At 48.3% G+C, this 17,944-nt stretch overlaps 1 protein-coding gene across 4 annotated transcripts in view; it reads left to right on the top strand.

Annotated features, from left to right (window-relative positions):
* Window positions 1–17,944, top strand: part of TPCN2 (two pore segment channel 2) — a 675,604-nt gene that overhangs the window by 212,876 nt on the left and 444,784 nt on the right. For all 4 annotated transcript variants that reach the window (XM_069623451.1, XM_069623453.1, XM_069623452.1 and 1 more), the window contains exon 5: window positions 16,427–16,543. In XM_069623451.1, the coding sequence (XP_069479552.1) occupies window positions 16,427–16,543 (117 nt within the window). The remainder of the gene's footprint in view (window positions 1–16,426; window positions 16,544–17,944) is intronic.

Here is a 17,944-nt window from a genome sequence, read left to right as displayed (position 1 = left end):
AACCAGCCTGATTCCTGGTCCATTGTGACCTGGGGCATTTGAGAAGGGGTGTGATATGAGTGGTATATCACTCAGAATATTGAACTTATAGACATAATAAAATAAGCATTTCAGCTGTGCGCTGCATACTAGGCTGAGACCAGGGTGTATCGCCAGATTGAAATACTTAACAAATTGACTGTTTAGTATACTAAGTGCAAGTTTGGTAGCCATGAAGTGGGACACGCACTTTCTAAAGGGTGGGTATAAACCTAAATTTAAAGCGATGGAAGCTGTTGATAAAGCACCTTATCCTCGTAGTATACATGAATTGTGTTCTTTTTCTTTAGGATTGGGCGAGTATTGCAGCATCTGTTGAGCATTTTTCTGAAATTACCCAACCATTAAGAGAACTAATGAAGAAGAATGGGAAATTGATTTGTAGTGATGAGCATGAGCGAATTGTGGACACCATAAAGAAATGTATTCTTGAAGCACCTTTAATGGGAGGTTTTGTACCAGGAAGAAAGTCCATCACTGTGGATGGTAGTGGAAAGGGGTTAGGTGCTATCTTGTCTCAAGTTGAAGGGGATCCGGAGAAGATCATGTTTGCCTTGAGAGCCATAAGTGACACAGAGTCCCATTATTATGTGATTGAGAGGGAGTTAGTGGCATGTTGTTGCGACATAGAACATTTCATACAGTATGTGTGGGAGAGAAACATTCCATTAAAACCTTTAATTGAGGTTTTGACAGTTAAAGGTAGGTCCAAAGTTACGCCAAGGATTGTCAAACTAAGTCTGAAGTTGTCGGAATATAATTTTGACAGAATATTTTCAGTGGAAGAGAAATTGCATTGCAAATGTTTAGTCTAGAATGCCATTGCAAGAGGAGGTGGAGGATAAGTTCAAAGGTTATTTCATGGTTAGAGATGAGTTGACGGTTGAAGGAGATTCGGTCTTGAGGGGGAATAAGATGATAACCTACGGTAGTGTTGAGGGGGGAAATTATTATGTTCGCCCATGACGGTCATCTTAGTATGTCAATAACTAAAAGGAAAATTAGAGAAAAATGTTGGTGGCCTGCTAAGGATGCACAAGTAGAGAAATGTTTGTGGTTGTGTTCAGTGTGCAATAATTGTGATAGGAATATGATCACCAAGAAGTCACTGTTAACTCCTATACCGGTTCCTGAAGGACCATAGATGGAATTGGCCATTGATGTGTTAGGTCCTTATGAGGGGCTTAGCTGTGGAAATACGTTCTTATTGGTTTTGATTGACAGATACACTAAATGGCTGGAGGTTGCTTTTGTAGATTGTGTTACGTCCAAAAGAGTTATCGATTTTTATTATCTTTTTTTGGAGAAGATGTTCAGGAGTCCCAAGTGTGATTTTTGAGGGATAATGGGCCACAATTTGGAAGTAAGGAAATGAGTGATTATACTACTAGTATGGGTTTTGAGTGGAAGTTTTCATTGGTATACCACCTAGAGATGAATGGCATGGTGGAAAGGCTGAACAGAGTCATTGGAGATTGTGTACAATTGGCTTTAGCTAATGGATTGGACTGGAAGGGAAATCTGTGTGATTTGTTGTGGAGCGTGAGAATAACACCACATAGTACTACTGGAGTGTCACCGCCTGGTTAATGAGGTACAGAACCTAATTGTAAGTTTATGTCCATTTTGGTTGAATTATGCTTTAGGCAAACCTGTGGTCAATAAGGATTTTGTGGCTAATAGGATGTTGCTAAGTCACTGGAAATCTAAGGAGTATCACAACAAAAGGTTTAAAGGTAGTATTGCTTGGAATCGGGATAATTTCCGGATAGGTGATGTGGTCAGAGGGAGTAAGGGAAGGTTTGGTGGTAAGGGAGCTTCTACATTTCCAATCCTGTGAAGGTCATTGAGTGTTTTAAAAAAGCGATCAGGGTGGAAGGTGGAGCTGTTTTGAATCTCAACATGGTGTTCAAACTGTTGAAAGAAAAGGAAAACAATGATATTGTTGTGAGACAATGGGATCATTGGGATTACCCTGTAAGGGTTAAGAGAAGACAGTGATTATCGTAATCAAGATAGGAATGAGAATGCAGATTTGGATATTCATCCTGTCCACAATGAGCATAAGAAAAGTGCTAGAGGGCGAAGGTTACATAGCAAATTTCAGGAGTTTATAATGTATAAATAATTACTAAAAATGATTATTTTTTTCCCAGCAGGTTAATAACATCTATTTGTTGGAGGGAATATCATCTTAAGGACAGCATTTCTTCAAATGTCGATTTTTGTAGTTTTTTGTTTTATTCCTGTATATATTTTTTTTAAGGATTTGTGCCTCTTTATGCTATATTGTGTATATAGTTATTATTTTCACATGATAAGCAGCATTTCTTTTCATTTGTTAAGGGGAGGGGGACGTGTTACATTTTGTATGGTGGTTCTGCTGACAGAGAAAAGACTGGCCGAACGTACGTGTGCCAAAGGTCGGAATGTAGAATGTTTTTATGGTGGGACGGAATTGAGGTTCTGGGTTAGGAGTTCAAAGATTGCTTGCGAGTAGATAGCAACATTGTCAGTGGGGCCCGGCATCTTGTTACACACTTTTTCTTTATTATACAATAAAGACTACTAACCACTGCGGTTTCCATTGGTTGCTTCACCTCTCCTAGCATTTCCCCACATTTAACCTCTGAAAGTACTGGGATGAGGAAGAGGAGACTGAGAGTAATGAACACTAAACCTTCATTTTACCACTCTGGTACTGGGACAAGGAAGATGCCTGCAGAGTATTGTCAGGCATGCCCCCTTAATCATAGTCTGGCAAGCCCAATTGAGGATCCACACCTGCAACCTGTCAAGTGATTGCAGATGTATAAAGAGAGAGCCAGAGAATAGCAGCGGGAGAAACAGGGAGGCCTCTGGGGGAGAGACCAGCAGGGGACCCTTTTCAGAAGGAGGCAGCTGTGGTGGGACCTGTGGAGGAGCCAGTACTCCAGCCAGCAGCCCAGAGAACCTGTAAAGCCCAAGGCTAATTGGGCCGTTGGGCTGTCACAGGCATGAGAGCCTCTGTGGTGAGGAACCGGCAGCTGGATCTTCGAGCGGGTTGGCGAAAGAAGGATGCCCTCTGCATCTGTGCACAGGCAGCAGAGCTACCGACGTGTCCAAGACGTGCCCCGGTGTGCGAGAAGAGCTTGCAGAAGCTGGCCCACCGACCTACGAAGCCGGGGCATTCCTAGCGGGCTGCAAATAGGTAATGAATTACCGAACCCAATGGAAACTTAAAATTAAGCATATCTAATACCGAACTGAAGGGAAACTTGAAATGAAGCATACCTAATGCATATTGAATACCGAACTGAATGAAACCTTGCAATTAAGCTTATTTTATGCAGAATTGAGTAAAACTGTGTGGGGAAAAGCAAATAGCAGAGGACAGCCAAAGGGAAAGTGCCCATATGAAAGCAACCTATGGAAAAGAGCCCAAGTGTGAAACAGTGCCATAGAAAGGTGGGACATGAACAAGACCACCACAGAGTGAACTTTGAGTACATGTAGTGCGGCAAGGCCAAAGACTGGCAAGAGTTAAGACACGCTATAGCAGAGCCAAGAGGCTAATCAGGAGAAGCCACAAGAGCGTAAACGCTGCACATACAGCCAAGAGGCCAACAAAGAGAAACTACGGGAATGTGACTCTGTACACAGGGACAAGTATAGAAGAACCTGTGTGGGCTGAAGAGCTTAGGGATCCTAGCTTCCCAACCTGTGATGGGTGGACCGTGTGGTCTGACAACTATGCCTAGAATCGTGAGCCGTGAATTGGGAGAACCAAGGACATTGTGAAATAAACCAAGGAGAAGCACTGCAAGTGAACTGGTGATGCAATCCAAAAGGAGGGTCAGGTTGATCTTGAGCTGTGTTTGAAAAGACTGAAACAAGTACAAGTGACTGAGTTAAAGTCTTGGGGAATGCAACCCTGAGACTTGAAGAATTGGAAGTATTATCTTGAATGAAGTGTCAAGACCCTTTTCTTTTGAACTGTGTTGCTTGGAACTTGGGGAAGGGTACCCTGAGGATTGTGTGGAACTGCATTCCCTTGAACGCGAGAAAGGTAATTTTGAGACTTTTGTGGAACTTTCTTGAACTTGGGTGAAAAGGAAGCTAAGAACTGGAAGAAGCTCAGAACCTTGTCTTAATTGCAATTTCTTTCATTATTGACATCCCTACACATTGCGTAGCTTTCGTTGTGAGGGCAAGGATAGGTTTTGGACACAGACTGACTTTTAGGTTGAACACATTCCTTAGTTTTGTTCAGGTAGGGAAATCCCACCTTAGCATAGGGCAAGTTAGGCCTTCTACCATCCTGAAATTTAAGTTAATACACATCTTTTGCTTGAACTTTGTGTGGTATCTGTGTCTTACTTTGTGATGCCTTAAAAGGTATTTCTACCCCTATTCCACTGACCAAGAGAACACAAGTGGATGTTACCAGTATAGAAACACCAGGAAGAGGGTGAAGAAAAGGTTTATGGGTGAGCCTGGTGAGACATCGTATCCCCCTTTCCCTTATGAGAACCAACGTAACTCTCCTCTGGCCTTTATTGGCTATTGTAAAACAACTCCCCTCATTCAACCTACTACAGTACTGGGGCGAGGAAGAGGCGACTAGGAGTAGTGAACACTAGTAACCTATTTCACCAAGACGCCTGCAGAGTTTTGTTATGGTCGGGCATGTCCCTGTAATTAGTCGGGCATGTCCCTGTAATTAGTCGGGCACGTCAAATTGGGAACTCGGTGGTTGCAGGTGTATACGAGGGGAGGAAACTGGCAACACTCAGACCAGTAGGGAAGCCTGTGTGGGAGAGACCAGCAGGGAGTCCTGTTTGCGAGGCAGCAGCCACGGTGGGTCCTGCTGGGAAGCCAGGTCGCTGGCGGACGATCCCAACCAACTGTGGAGCACAGGAACAGGAGGGTTGTAAGAAAACCACAAGTTTGGGAACCTCTGTGGTCTGATACGCAGCCAGAGCTGCGGACAAAGAATAGGAAACCAAGAAGCAATCAGCGTCCATGGAAGAGAAGCCGAGCTGCCGGGAAGAGCAGAAGAGCATCCGAAGCACGAGTGGGGATCTTGAGTAAAAGAAAGCCAGTGGGTGGAGCTGAATATAAGCAGCACAGCTGCCCAGAGGGAACGCCAAGGACCCGTGGGTGAAGGGGGAAAGTCATTCAAACCGGGCCGCTCCTGGGGCTGTGGAGATGCAAGGCAAACGCTGAATAAAGAAAACTGCATGGAACTAATGAAATTAACCAGAGGCCATGGGTTGGGTGAAACTTAAGCGGCAAAGCAAATAATAACATGAATACCGCACTGAATGAAACCTTTGAGTAAAGGTACAACAAGATGAAAAATCAATATAAAATGCAGTGTCTGTTTGAAATCAAAGTAAGCGGCAAGAAACCAAGAGTGGAAGATTGCAAGAGAGCATTGCTTCAAGGTGGTAAGGGAGTAAGATAAACCATTAAGTGAACTTTTGTGCCTGAGTACAGTGTGACAAGGCCAAGGACTGGCCCAGGCTGTGTGACGCTGTGGCAAAGCCAAGAGGCTGACCAGGAGAAGCCAAGTGAATGTGAACATCCACACAGGAGTGAGGGCAGAAGAACCTGTCTGGGTCAAAGACCCTAGGGTTCCTAGTTGCTTGACCTGTAATGGGTGGACTGTGTGGTCTAACAACTGCACTTAGACCAGGGAACACTCAATAGTAAAAGCCAAAGACCTTGTTAAAGCAAACCAAGATGGAGTGAGATGTTTGAATTGTTAAGCTTATCCAGAGGGAAAAGTAAGTTGATTTTGGAGTTGTTTTGAATATTGGAAGAAGGAAGCCAAGCAGAGGTTGGCAAGTTGAAGTATTGGGGAAGGGAACCTTGAGGCTGGATGAACTTTAATGTTGTCTTTAGGACGGAACCCTTGATACTCTTTTCTTTGGAACTGTGTTGCCTTGAACTTGGGGAAGGGAACCACAAGGAATGTGGAACTGTTTTGTACTTCAGGTAATCCAGACTTGTGGAACTTTCTTGAACTTGGGGAAGGGAAGCTAAAAAGGAATCTAGGAGCTGGCTGGAAGAAGCTCAGAACTGTGGGTTGATCACCAACCATTTTTATTGTTGACATCCCTACACAATGTTTAGCCTTCACAACTAAAACAGCTAGTAGTGTATCCATTGTGCACAAACAGAGTGTGCAGTCCAGGATAATAGGCGAGATGCCACTCAGTCAGGTGGTGGGTCGCGGTGCACCATTTGGCCATGATTGGGAACCAAGTCCAGTGGACCGATTTCGTCAAATTCATTGATTGAACAATTTCAATCAGTTATGTATTGTGATGGTTTTTAGTGACTTTCGGTGGCTTTGTAAAGTAGCAAATATTTCCCACTCTTTATATGCATTTATACAGCATCTTTGCCGAGGCGTTTTCCATTGTGATCAAAACATTATTGGGGCAACTAATGATGTTTGAGGAGGAACACGAGTGTAAGTAGGAGCATGGTGAGATGGCAATGATTGTGCAGGAATAGGGTTGGAACTCCCTGCAAAGCCATTCCATGAAGAACTGGTGCGTATCTGCCCCCTGAGCAAAATTTGACCCCGGTTCACCCACTTTTTTTTTAAACATGTTTTTATTCGGTTTTTAACATAACAATTACACCACACAGAGCAACAGGCTCAAATACAATGCTCACCCCTCTCCTTCCCCTGCCCCCCGATTCCTCCCACCACCCCGCTCTGTCCTTCAACTCCCCCCGCCTGCCCATCTGTCATTCAAGCAATCGTGATTATTACATCTCCCTCCTCCCGTTCTTGTGCATTCTCATTAACTTCTATGTTCACAAACAGTGTTACCGTCGGCGCTATCCATCTCTGTAAACGTATTCCGGGCTCCTCTGTTTGCTCTCTTAAGTGCTTTCTCCCACACCCCTGTCTCTGCCGTGCATCACTTCTACAGGTCCCGCCACCATCTGCCTACGCTCGTTGCTCTCGTATCTTTCCATCCCATGGCTATGCTATGCTTCCCTGTAATATATATCAAGTCTCTTAATTTATTCAACGGTTTCTTTCTTATTCCTTTTAAATCGTCCTAGCATGCAGTCTTCCGCCGTTTGGATATCAAGGTCTATACCGCCCTGGGCTACCTTTTAATGCTACTTCTTCCCAAAAACCTTGTACCACCGGGCATCCCCAAAACATGTGTGTGAGCCCCGCCTACTCCCCCTTACACCTGGTGCACACTTGTTTCACAGCCCCTTTGAATGTGGAAACCACAGCCGGTGTAAAATACGCCCTGTGCACAATATACAATTGTAATCTGGCATTTTTGGAGACTTTCTTATGGTATCGCTCAATCCCCCTCCACTCCTCCTCCTCCTCGAATGCCCTCCCCAGTTCCCTCTCCCATTTGCTTCTACCATGCTGTTGGGCCCAAGCAGTACAGCTCAGCAACACATACATTCTGGACACCTTGTGTCCCCCTTCAGCCACTGTAGGAATCATCACATCTGCATTTTCAATTTCCCCCTCCATGTCATAAGGCCATCTTCAGTGGAGTAATCCGAGGACCGTAATGTGTAGTAAGAACTGGTCTGCCTGTATCCCGGACCCCTTCCGCAATTCCTCAAAGGTTTTCCATCTCCCCTCACCCCTCCGATCACCCACCGTAGCTACTCCATACGTCTCCCACCTTGCCTCTATTGTGTTCCTGTCCCCAGCTCTGTATCCCAGCACTGCCACTATTGGTATCTGCGGAGCGAGCGGGTCCGCCATCCCATCCACCCTACAAGCCCTGCGCCAGATCTGAATGCCCAGTTTCACCAGGTAACCGTTCACCATCTGTGTCCCCACAGGGCCCCAGAGGAGCTCTCTCAGGTGCCATCCCTTCAGCGTGGGCTGCAGCAGTGTTGTCTCAATCGTGGATTCATCCGCCAACCATTTCACCACGTGCCGCAGCTGACACGCCAGGAAATACAGCTCAAAATTTGGGACTTGTAGCCCTCCCTGGTCATACGGTCTCTGCAATGTATGACGAGCCACCCTATGCTGCCCATCCTGCCACAGGAACCTTCTGCATAACTTCTCCAGTTCCCATCCTGCCACAGGAACCTTCTGCATAACTTCTCCAGTTCCCTGAAAAAGCGCCCTATGTCATATGGGACATTCCTGAAGCAGTGCATTAGTTGTGGCAACGCCACCATTTTTAGCAGTGCTGCCCTCCCCATCACCGACCTGGGTAGTTTGCTCCAGAACCCCATGGAAACAACTAAACCTGCCTTGGCATGCATTGTGTTATACTCGTGCTCTTGGGAAGGGTCTCAGTGGATGTTAATACCCAGATATCTAAATGGAGTCCTGCACCAGGGTAGGGGGAGAACCGGCAGTGTCTGCTTCCAAGGAGGCAGAGGCCGTCAAAGGGAACAGGCACGATTTCATCTTGTTCACTTTAATACCTGTAAGCTTGCTAGAGTTATCTAGCACCTCCATCATATATGGCAAGTTCACTTCGGGTCTTGCACGTACAATAAAACATCTGCATACATCGATATCACATGTCTGACCCCATCCCATATTCCTTTCTCAAATATGCCATGGGTTCTGCTGCCAGTATGTGTAACCTCAGGGACAACAGGCATCCCTGCATAGCCTCTGTACAGTTGCCAAGCCACTGAGTATCTCTTGCCCGTCTTGAACCTGTCCATTGGTGACGTGTATATTGGGCGCACCCATCGCATGTTCTGTGGACCAAACCCAATTTATTTTTCCATTGTTGCGTATAACCAGTCACAATGCACCAAATCGAATGCCTTAACGGTGTCTAGGGAGGCTACAGCACCTTGGATAGGACTGTCTGTCGTGCTTTAAATCACATGGTGGAGCCACCTCAGGTTTTCCCAGATACTCCTGCCAGGTACATACCCTGTCTGATCTGGTGGATCAGCTTCTGTATCACTCTCCATTGCCTGCCTGCCAGGACTGCGGTTAGGATTTTGCTGTCCTGATTCAATAGGGACAATGGTCTGTAAGATCCACAGTCCGGTACATCCTTGTCTGGTTTAAGCCGCGGCACTATCAGGGCTTCTCTCATACTTGCGGGCAATAACCCAGTCTCAAACGACTCATTGTATACCTTTGTCAACAGCGGCGCCAAAATGTCCACGTACGCCTTGTAGAACTCACCCGGAAGACCATCCGTACCCGGCGCATTCCCTGTAGGTAGAGAAATGATAATGGCCATCACCTACTCTGGTGTTATAGGAGTCTCTAGTGACTCCGCCTGGGAGTCCTCCAGACTGGACAAATCTGCTCGAGTACATCCTGTATTTCTTAGGCCTTGCTTTCCTGGGGCGCTGCATATAATGCTTTGTAGTATTCAGAAAACACACCGTTTATCCCCTCCTGTGTCCCACTTCCTCCATCTTCCCATTTCTGACTAGACAAATAGGAGGCCTAACGGTCTCACGCCTGCACAGCCAAGCCAGCATCTTCCCTGGCTTGTCCCCTGATGCATGGTTCCTCTCCACGTGTTTGGCATAATTCAACTTTCCCAGCCTGTCCCATTGTGAGAGCCCGGTTTTTCTTAGTGATATCATCTCCTCCAGCTGCTGCTGTCCCACCAAGGCCTCGGCCCCCCCCTCCCTCTCCCTCAATGCCCTCTCAGTTTTCTCCAGTTCCCTCATCAGTACCTTTTTGATTACCACTTTATATGCCTCCCAGACTGTGCTCACCTCATTAACGCTGGGTCACCCACTTCTTGTTCGCCGACTCCAAGAAAGAGGCAGACCGACGGGGTGACCAGCAGGTCAGAGCTGTGTGCTGTTAGCACACACACCACCTAAGTCTCTGCCCAGCACCCTGTCTGACCTTTCCTTGCTGCATATTGTTGAATGCACTGAAGAGCGACCCTCGTCTATGACAAGACACTGTATTCTGTTTTTGGTAGTTGTAACAAGCTTGCTGGAGTCACGTGCTCGATTTCATGTTTATTCTCTTCTTGAAGTTGAAAGTTAAACATAACAGGCTACACGAGAAAACGTCTATCCGTCCATTTTATTACTTTTCAGTCACGGACGCCAACTGACATTCTGCATCTCGTCGCAGCATATGTCCCAACTTCACCCTCATTTGGGATGATCAGTGTGGTACTATTTGACAACCTCATGATTAGCGCAACCACCAGCAGTGTTATGCTTGGTTTCAAAACTGCACAAAGAAACCCATCTGCCAGAAATGTTAAGTATAGGCCATTTTAGCCAACAAAAAGCATATGCCACCGTGCCACTCAGTAGGCATGCCTGGAAGTCTACATTTAGTCCAGAGGCACTTGGCAAAGCCTTGTGGGTATTTAAATTTGCTCAAGCTGAAAGGTTCCGAAGGCTCTGTCACATACAAGCCAGTACAGATTTCAGCAGCCAGCTTTAAGTCCCAAAGTTATCTGACGTGTTTGATACATAGACTGATAGAAGCATTGCGTATTGATTCCAAAAAGGAATAGCAAATACAGGAGACTCAAAGTACAAAGGTCGATAAGTAACCTAGATTGGCAAAGAGACAGGTAATGATTATTTTAGGTGTATTATTTAATAAAGTCAAAATGTATGTTAGTCCTATGCCGTCATGCACAGCCGAGGCTGCCCGAACGCAGAGAATGCTCGCTTGAAGCTGTTGGGTAAGGATATACAGTGGTCCAATTCGCATAGCTTCACCTATTGTCACCACTAGAGGGAGCTGTAGGCTTAGGATATATAGTGGTTGTGGTGCTGCCCCTTTAAGGGTCCGCACATGGCAAAGTGACGTTTCACTCCGCCGAGTCCGTATAAATAAACAGGGCGTGTCCCGGCCGCATCAGAGCGACCGGGGAGCCAGAACTAGTAACATTGCCTGCGTGTGAGTGTGTGTCTAGGAGGGGGTTCATGGCAGCATGGGTGTGCACTGGGACGCACATGCAACAGTGTTGATGAGTCGGGATCTGCAACCCGGGCACGGCGGTGAAACCGGTGGTGATTTAATTGATTTTTATGATGATTTCAGCGTTCGAAATGCCGCGGAAGGGGGTGCAGACCACGCTGCTGGCAGCCATTTTGCATAAAGGGTCCAGGATGGTCGCTGCTCGATTCTAGGGTGACGGTCAGCCATCCAAGCTCAATTTGTTGACACTTTAGCGGCGGACAGCTGCTAATAGCACATGAAGTACTTTTTTGGCGCAAATGTGTCACATTTTCCTTCATTTTTGTCAAATGTGAGGCGAGGAGCCCGGGAGGCCTGCTGTTCCTTTGTTGCTTTCCCTGATTCCACCCTACTCCATTTTGGGACAACTGGCTAGCTGATTCCTGTGGCCTGGCTGGCCTATTCATGTGGCTGTGACAACGGCATCTTCCTTCTGGGACTGTCATCAGTTTTCCACCATTTTCATCGTCCGTGGAGGCTCCAGTTCCTTGATGTTGCCCTGCCTCAAGGGGTTAGAAGCCCACATCGCCAGAAGAGGGTGATTGAGTTGCGGCCCTATCTGTGATTTGGGTGGGGTGCGTGTGCGCTCATAGCCATGAACTGTCAGGCTGACCAAGGAGAGCCTTTGCGTGGACCACCGGCCCCGGGGGCCTCAAGCATTGGCCCTGATGAGACCACCAGGGTCGCTGCAGCCAATCCCTGAGTTTGATATCTCGGGTGCCCTGTCCAGCCTGGGGCCCCGATGGGGAAAACGTGGATTGGTCGCCTTGACATGTACTTTAGGGCCACAATGGAAACCAACGATGACAGTAAGCTGGCCACCCTGTTGTACTCCGCTGGGCCTGCGGTGCACAAAGTCTTTGAGTCCCTTTAACCGGCAGACACCTCATATGATGCTGCTAAGGCTGCGCTCCACAACTACTTCCTGCCGCTGGCAAATGTGGACTATGAGCGGTTCGTGATGAGGTTGACCCGTCAGAAGGACGATGAGACTTTGGACAGTTTCTATGGCCGACTGCGCCGGCTGTCAGTGACATGTGCCTGGGACAACCCTAACATGATGGTCAGGGATCAGTTGATCCAGGGGTGTGCATCTGGCAAGCTATACCGCCAGTTGCTGCGGGAGCCAGACATCATCCTGCCACGCATCCTTGAGTTGGAACAAAGCCAGGAAGTTGCTGAGGTGGGAACGTCCAAAATGGAGGCCGGGGTGCGGCCTGGCAAAACAGAAGTAGTATGTGCCATTGGCTGTGGAATGGGTGGGTGAGGTGCCCAAAGATCGGGGGGCAACATCCGGGATCGAGGGGGAAGTTTGGTTGAGTCGTGTGTAATGTGTGGTTATGACCTGCCCTATCCTGCAGAGTGCCTGGCAGCTGGGAAGGCATGCGGCCGGTGTGGTCTGGCTGCTCACTATGCCCGAATGTGTCGAGCTCCCCTGCCTGTGGTGGTGCCGAGAGGTCCGGTCTGGCTATTTTCGGCAGTCTCAGTCCCCCAATGTCACACAGGTGGACCAGGGCGAAGAGGGTGTCCGACTTGAAGATGAGGAGGAGGAACACATTTTCTTTGTGTCTAACACGGGGGTCCTACGCTCAAAGACTAGGCGGCAACCGAGGTGTCTGGTAACCGTGAACAAGTCTCCTGTCCCGGTCGACACTGGGGCTTCTGTAAACGTAATGGCGAGAGAACACTATGATGCCATGGGACCACCACCACCGCAGCTGGCTGCCCCCAAGGCGCGTAGATTCACGTTCGGAGGGTCTCAACCCATTCCGCTGGACGGAGCGTGTGTGGCCGAAGTGGGACATGGGGACTCTCGCATAAGAGCTGGCTTTTATGTAACAATGGTGAGCAGCAGCACCCTCCTGAGTTGTGCGACAGCCGAGGCCCTGGGAATCGTCAGCTTCGCATACTCTGTGTATGTTGAGGACATTCAAATGCTTCTGGACAGGTACTCTGCAGCATCGACGTGTGGCTTTCCACCTGCGGGAGCTGATTGACAAGGAGTTGGACTGTCGGGTCAGCCTCGACATCATCGAGCAGGTTGAAGGCCCAACCCAGTGGGTGTCCCCCATAGTCATTGCTCGGAAGCCAAAGCAACCAGATGCGGTGAGGATCTGCGTGGATATGCGCCTCCCCAATAAGGCCATTGAGAGAGCGGCATCTGACGCCTACCATCAATGATATCATCACTGAACTGCAGGGTGCCCTCTTCTTTTCTAAGCTGGACTTAAGGGCCGGGTACCACCAGGTCGTGCTGCATCCTGAATCAAGTTACATCACAACATTCATCACACATTGTGGTTTGTACTGGTACAAAAGACTGAGCTTTAGGGTGTCCTCGGCTGCGGAAGTGTTTCAAAACATTATCCGTTGTGCCCTGGTGGACCTAGACACCGTCCTCAACATCAGTGATGATATCCTGGTCTTTGTGAAGTCAGAGGCAGACCATCTCCGGAAGCTGGCCAAAACGTTTGAACGGCTCCAGTCACCGGGCCTGACCCTGCACCGCGATTAGAGTGAGTTCCACGGTAAAAGACATCAAGGAGGCACGACCGCCAGAGAACATGTCGGAAGTGAAGAGCTTTCTGGGCATGGTCACGTACTGGGGCCGTTTCATCAGGAACTTGGCCGCTCGGTTGGAGCCTTTGAGAGCCCTCGCAAAGAAAGACCCCATGTGGCAGTGGGAGCCGCTGGAACAGGCAGCATTCGAAGATATCAAGAGTGCTCTCACTGCTAATGACACCATGGCCTTCTTCGACCCGGCCTTGCAGTCGGAGATTGTGGTGGACGGTAGCCCTTATGGCCTGGGGCCGGTTCTGACCCAAGTTGACGCCAGCTCAGGAGTCCGGACGGATGGCTTACGCAAGCAAAGCGCTCTCGGAGACCGAGCAACAATACTCCCAGATCGAGCGGGAGGCCCCGTCTGTACTATGGGGTTGTCGGCACTTCAGGCTATATGTCCTGGGGCGGCCGGTGATGGTGTTGACAGATCATAAGCCCCTGCTGCCCATCCTGGCAGGCTCGTCCTCAAAGCCCCCGGCGAGGATTGAGAGATGGATGTTGGCGCTACTGGAATATGGGGTCTCGCTGGTCTACAGGCTGTGAAGCAATAACGCAGCGGACTACTTGTCGTGCCACCCCAGAGTAGTCCCTGAGGATCAGGAGAACACCTGTGCTGAAGAGGCAGATGCTCATTTCCAGCTAGTGGTGGAGGCAGCTACTCCTAACTCGGTGCAGCTGGCAGACTTAGAAGCAGCAGCTGCCCAGGACAAATGTTTCCTCATCTTGAAGTCTGCCATTCAATAAGGGTCCTGGAGGACTGTGCTGGACAATCTCTCATTTCGGACCCAAGGAGGCCAAAGTTACCCTCAAACAGCTGTGGAAGATGAGGGAGGAGCTGACGTTCTCTGGGAGTGGTCTCCTGCTCAGGGGTGACCGGATCGTGGTCCGCAAGCAAAAATGCATCTGGTCATTGAGTTGGCCCACCAGGGACATCAAGGCGCTGCCAAAACAAAAGCTTGGCTGTGCCAGAAGGTCTGGTTCCCGGAGTTAAAGAGGCAAGTTGAGGAGTTTGTCGCATCGTATGTGGTGCGTCAGGTGGCCTGACCAGCACAATGGGAGCCTGTCATTGAAACCATGCCTCTGGGCACGAAACCATGGCAGGTGGTGCATGCAGATATTGGCTCCATGACCCGCGAGACACACTTCCTTGTCGTGGTGGGCGAATGGACTAGGTACCCAGAGGTGGCGTTCAAGTCTGTGGCCTTTGAGAATGTGGTGATGACGATGGAAAAGATCTTTGCTGCTCATGGCCTCCCCAAGGTGCTGTGCTCGGATAACGGAGCACCCTTCCAGGGGCAGAGCTTTGCCAAGCTAATGGAGGATTATGGCATCCACCACAGGAAGGTAACCCTGCTCTGGCCTAGGGCGAATGGAGAAGCGGAAAGGATGATGAGGACCCTTAATAAAGTGTTCTGCGTCGCTCAAGGGCAGGGCGAGTGCTTGCAGAGGGTGCTGTATCAATTCTTGCACGGGTATCGGACCGCTCCGCACACATCCACCAGGGTCGTGCCAGCAGAAGCCCTGCTTAAGAGGTGCCAAAGAGGACTGCTACCCGAAGTGGGTGAGAAGGTGCCGGTGGTAATTGACGATCAGCAGGTGGAAATGGACAGGAGGCTCTGGACAGAGCAGGAGAACCTCCGGAGGGGACTCACGCCCCAGCAGTTGGCTTCCGGGGATTAGGTGCTAGTAAGAAACGGGCATCCGCACGGGAAGCTGTCACTGACATATGAGCCAGGGCCAATAGATGTGGTGGCAGTGAAGGGGTTGATGGTCACGGCCTTGGATGGAACTGCGTCTGTCACCCGGAATGCCAGCTTCTTAAAGAAACTGGGGGAACCTCGGACGGAGGTGACCCCGGGCAGGACATGATGGAGGTTCCGGATGAGGGCGGGGGTGTGGACTTCCTTCCCGACTCTCTCTGGCCAGAGGGAGCCCTGCCAAAGGAATTACCGTCCAGGAGGCTGGCAGGGCCAGGCCGAGTGCAGGTGCAGGAGTGCCTATCTGGGAGGCGGGCAGGAGGTACCCCCTGAGGACAGGGCGAGAGAAACCTGTCCACCTCAGTTACTATGTCCTGGACACGTGAGTCTGGAGCAACATCTGGGGGGTCCTGCAGTTGGTGTGGGAATCTGGGTGGTTGCCATTAAAGGGGTCATTGAGGGGTGTTCGTTCTGGAGTGTTATTGGCATTTGTAGAAGTGTTTTGTTATATTGGTTTGTTGTTTGTCCACATGGAAAAGGAGGAGTGTGGTGCTGCCCCTTTAAGGGTCAGCACGCGGCAGAGTGACGTTTCACTCCACCGCGTGCGTATGGGGCGACCGGGGAGCCCGAACTAGTAACATCGCCTTGGTGCGAGTGTCTGGGAGGGGGCTCACGGCAGCGTGTGTGTGCGCGCACTGGGACGCACATGCAACAGTGGTCCTACTGTGTCAATGAAAGCCTGCACTTTGGCCTGGGTACACAGCCTATACATTACTATTATACATTTTTAATAGCGTAAAATTAGTGTGGGAGCAACAGGTTGGAAGTATGGTATGAGCGAACGTCATGGAAGTTATGAAATTGGTAGTTGCAAATACATGAGATTGAGGTCTCGGACGGGAAACTGGGAGACATTTTTAAGGTTGTGAGCTGAAAGAATGGACTGCACACAAGGTAGATAGAATATGAGTGAGGACAAGCATAGGGCGAACACACAGGAGAGAGGAATGTTTCGATTTTTTAGGCTAGATGTAGTGGTTTGTATACTTTCCACAGTTGTAAAAACACTGGTACTCCCAGCTATGCAGCGGTACTGAAGTGGTTCATATTGAATCCATGCTGAAGACCTTGAAATGCAGAACATGTGTTTTGTTTTTTTTACACTGCTTTAGTTATTAACTTCCTTATTTCTTTTTCTTTGCAGAGCTATTTAATAGGTTGTGATGAATTCATGAAAAACAAGTGGTTGATGGCGTATATACTGGTGCTTACAGTGTCCTTTGCTGATTGGATGGCTTCGTTGTGCATGCTTTGCAAAGAGGTAAGAGCTATAAACCCTTTTACATGTCCGACTGTCACGAATCCGCATAGTCCTCTTCGGCTCCACTGTACTCGTCAGAAGCTGCCCCACCATGAGGAGTTTCACAAATGTTTACTGTTCAAGTGGAGTGTCATCTAACGAGGTTCTCATGGAGACAGCGCTCCAAACGAGATTGGTCACGATTCTGTACGTCGGATTCCAATTGCCCTGTTTGAAACTGGGATGTCTCCAATGTGGCCATACTTCGGGATGTGATGAGTAACATTTTTCCAAATTCTTTTGTTAACAGCTATTGTGTTTCAAAATTAGAATAATGGAAGATATGGGACCAAATGGGAGTGTTGCCATTCTTCGGTGTTTCATGGAGATTTTTGAAGGAAGAAATGGAGTAGGCGTTGACTTGTTTTTGGCTAAATAGAATGGAGGTTCCCTTAATATTGTTTGTTTTTCCTCTTGCCACCCGTTCCTTTTTTTCCATTTTAATCCACGGAAAGACTGCTGAAGTTTACCTCATGAGTACTCGCTGCATTAAGTCTAAAAAAGTATGTGGGCCACAGCGGGCCTACAGAGGCCTCTTTCAGGGCAAAGTCACTCCTAGGCTTCTTCCAGGATGGGCCTCCTTCTGCAACATGAGGCCGATTGCCTCAGATGGTGGGACCTTTTTTCTTTCTGGTGTCCAACAGTCTTTTTTTTTTTTTCTTGTAAATATTTTATATACATATGAGCTTTTGTACTGTATATGAAATTCTGCAAGCAAATGCAGTCCACTCTATTAATTTCTAATGCCGGTGAATTTAGCCCATTCTTACACTGTCCTTAGCCCACTACACTGTTCACTTAACCCATGAATAGCAAAAATGTACTGTAATGATCTATATCTGTAATGCCAATATATGTAACCGTTATTTGCGTAATGCCAATATTTGTAACCTTTATTTGCCCCTATAATACAAATGCCTCGTAACCACTATGCCTTCTCAGTAACCAGCTTTATGCTAATCTGTAACAGCGCTACGATGCCCCCGGGCTGATGTGTGCTTTAAAAATCTGAATAAATAAATACATTTCTCCATCCTCCTCATGTCTCCTGAATACTCAGTGACACCCCCACACATGATGATCCACCAAGGCTTTCAGACCCTGGCTCATCTTGTGCTGTGACAAAACCCTCCAAACCTGGTGCTCTCTGTCTACGGATTACAAAGTTAAGCTCCAAAACAGTGGAAAAACCACAGAGTTCATAACGCAAGCATGCTTTGAGGAATGTGCCCAGTGCAACAGTTGGAGTGAGGCTGGCTGAGGGGTGATTCTGTCTAATGCATAGCCCTAATCTATTCTGATTTTACCTGTAACCAAGAAAATAAATAAGATGATTTTCCACATAAGTGCCTCTGACTTGGT

This window comes from Ambystoma mexicanum, chromosome 11, assembly GCF_040938575.1.
Source record: "Ambystoma mexicanum isolate Mex_15411 chromosome 11, UKY_AmexF1_1, whole genome shotgun sequence".
NCBI lineage: Eukaryota > Metazoa > Chordata > Amphibia > Caudata > Ambystomatidae > Ambystoma > Ambystoma mexicanum.
The sequence above is the reverse complement of the archived record's forward strand: the minus strand, read 5'-3'. Positions and strand labels throughout refer to the sequence as shown.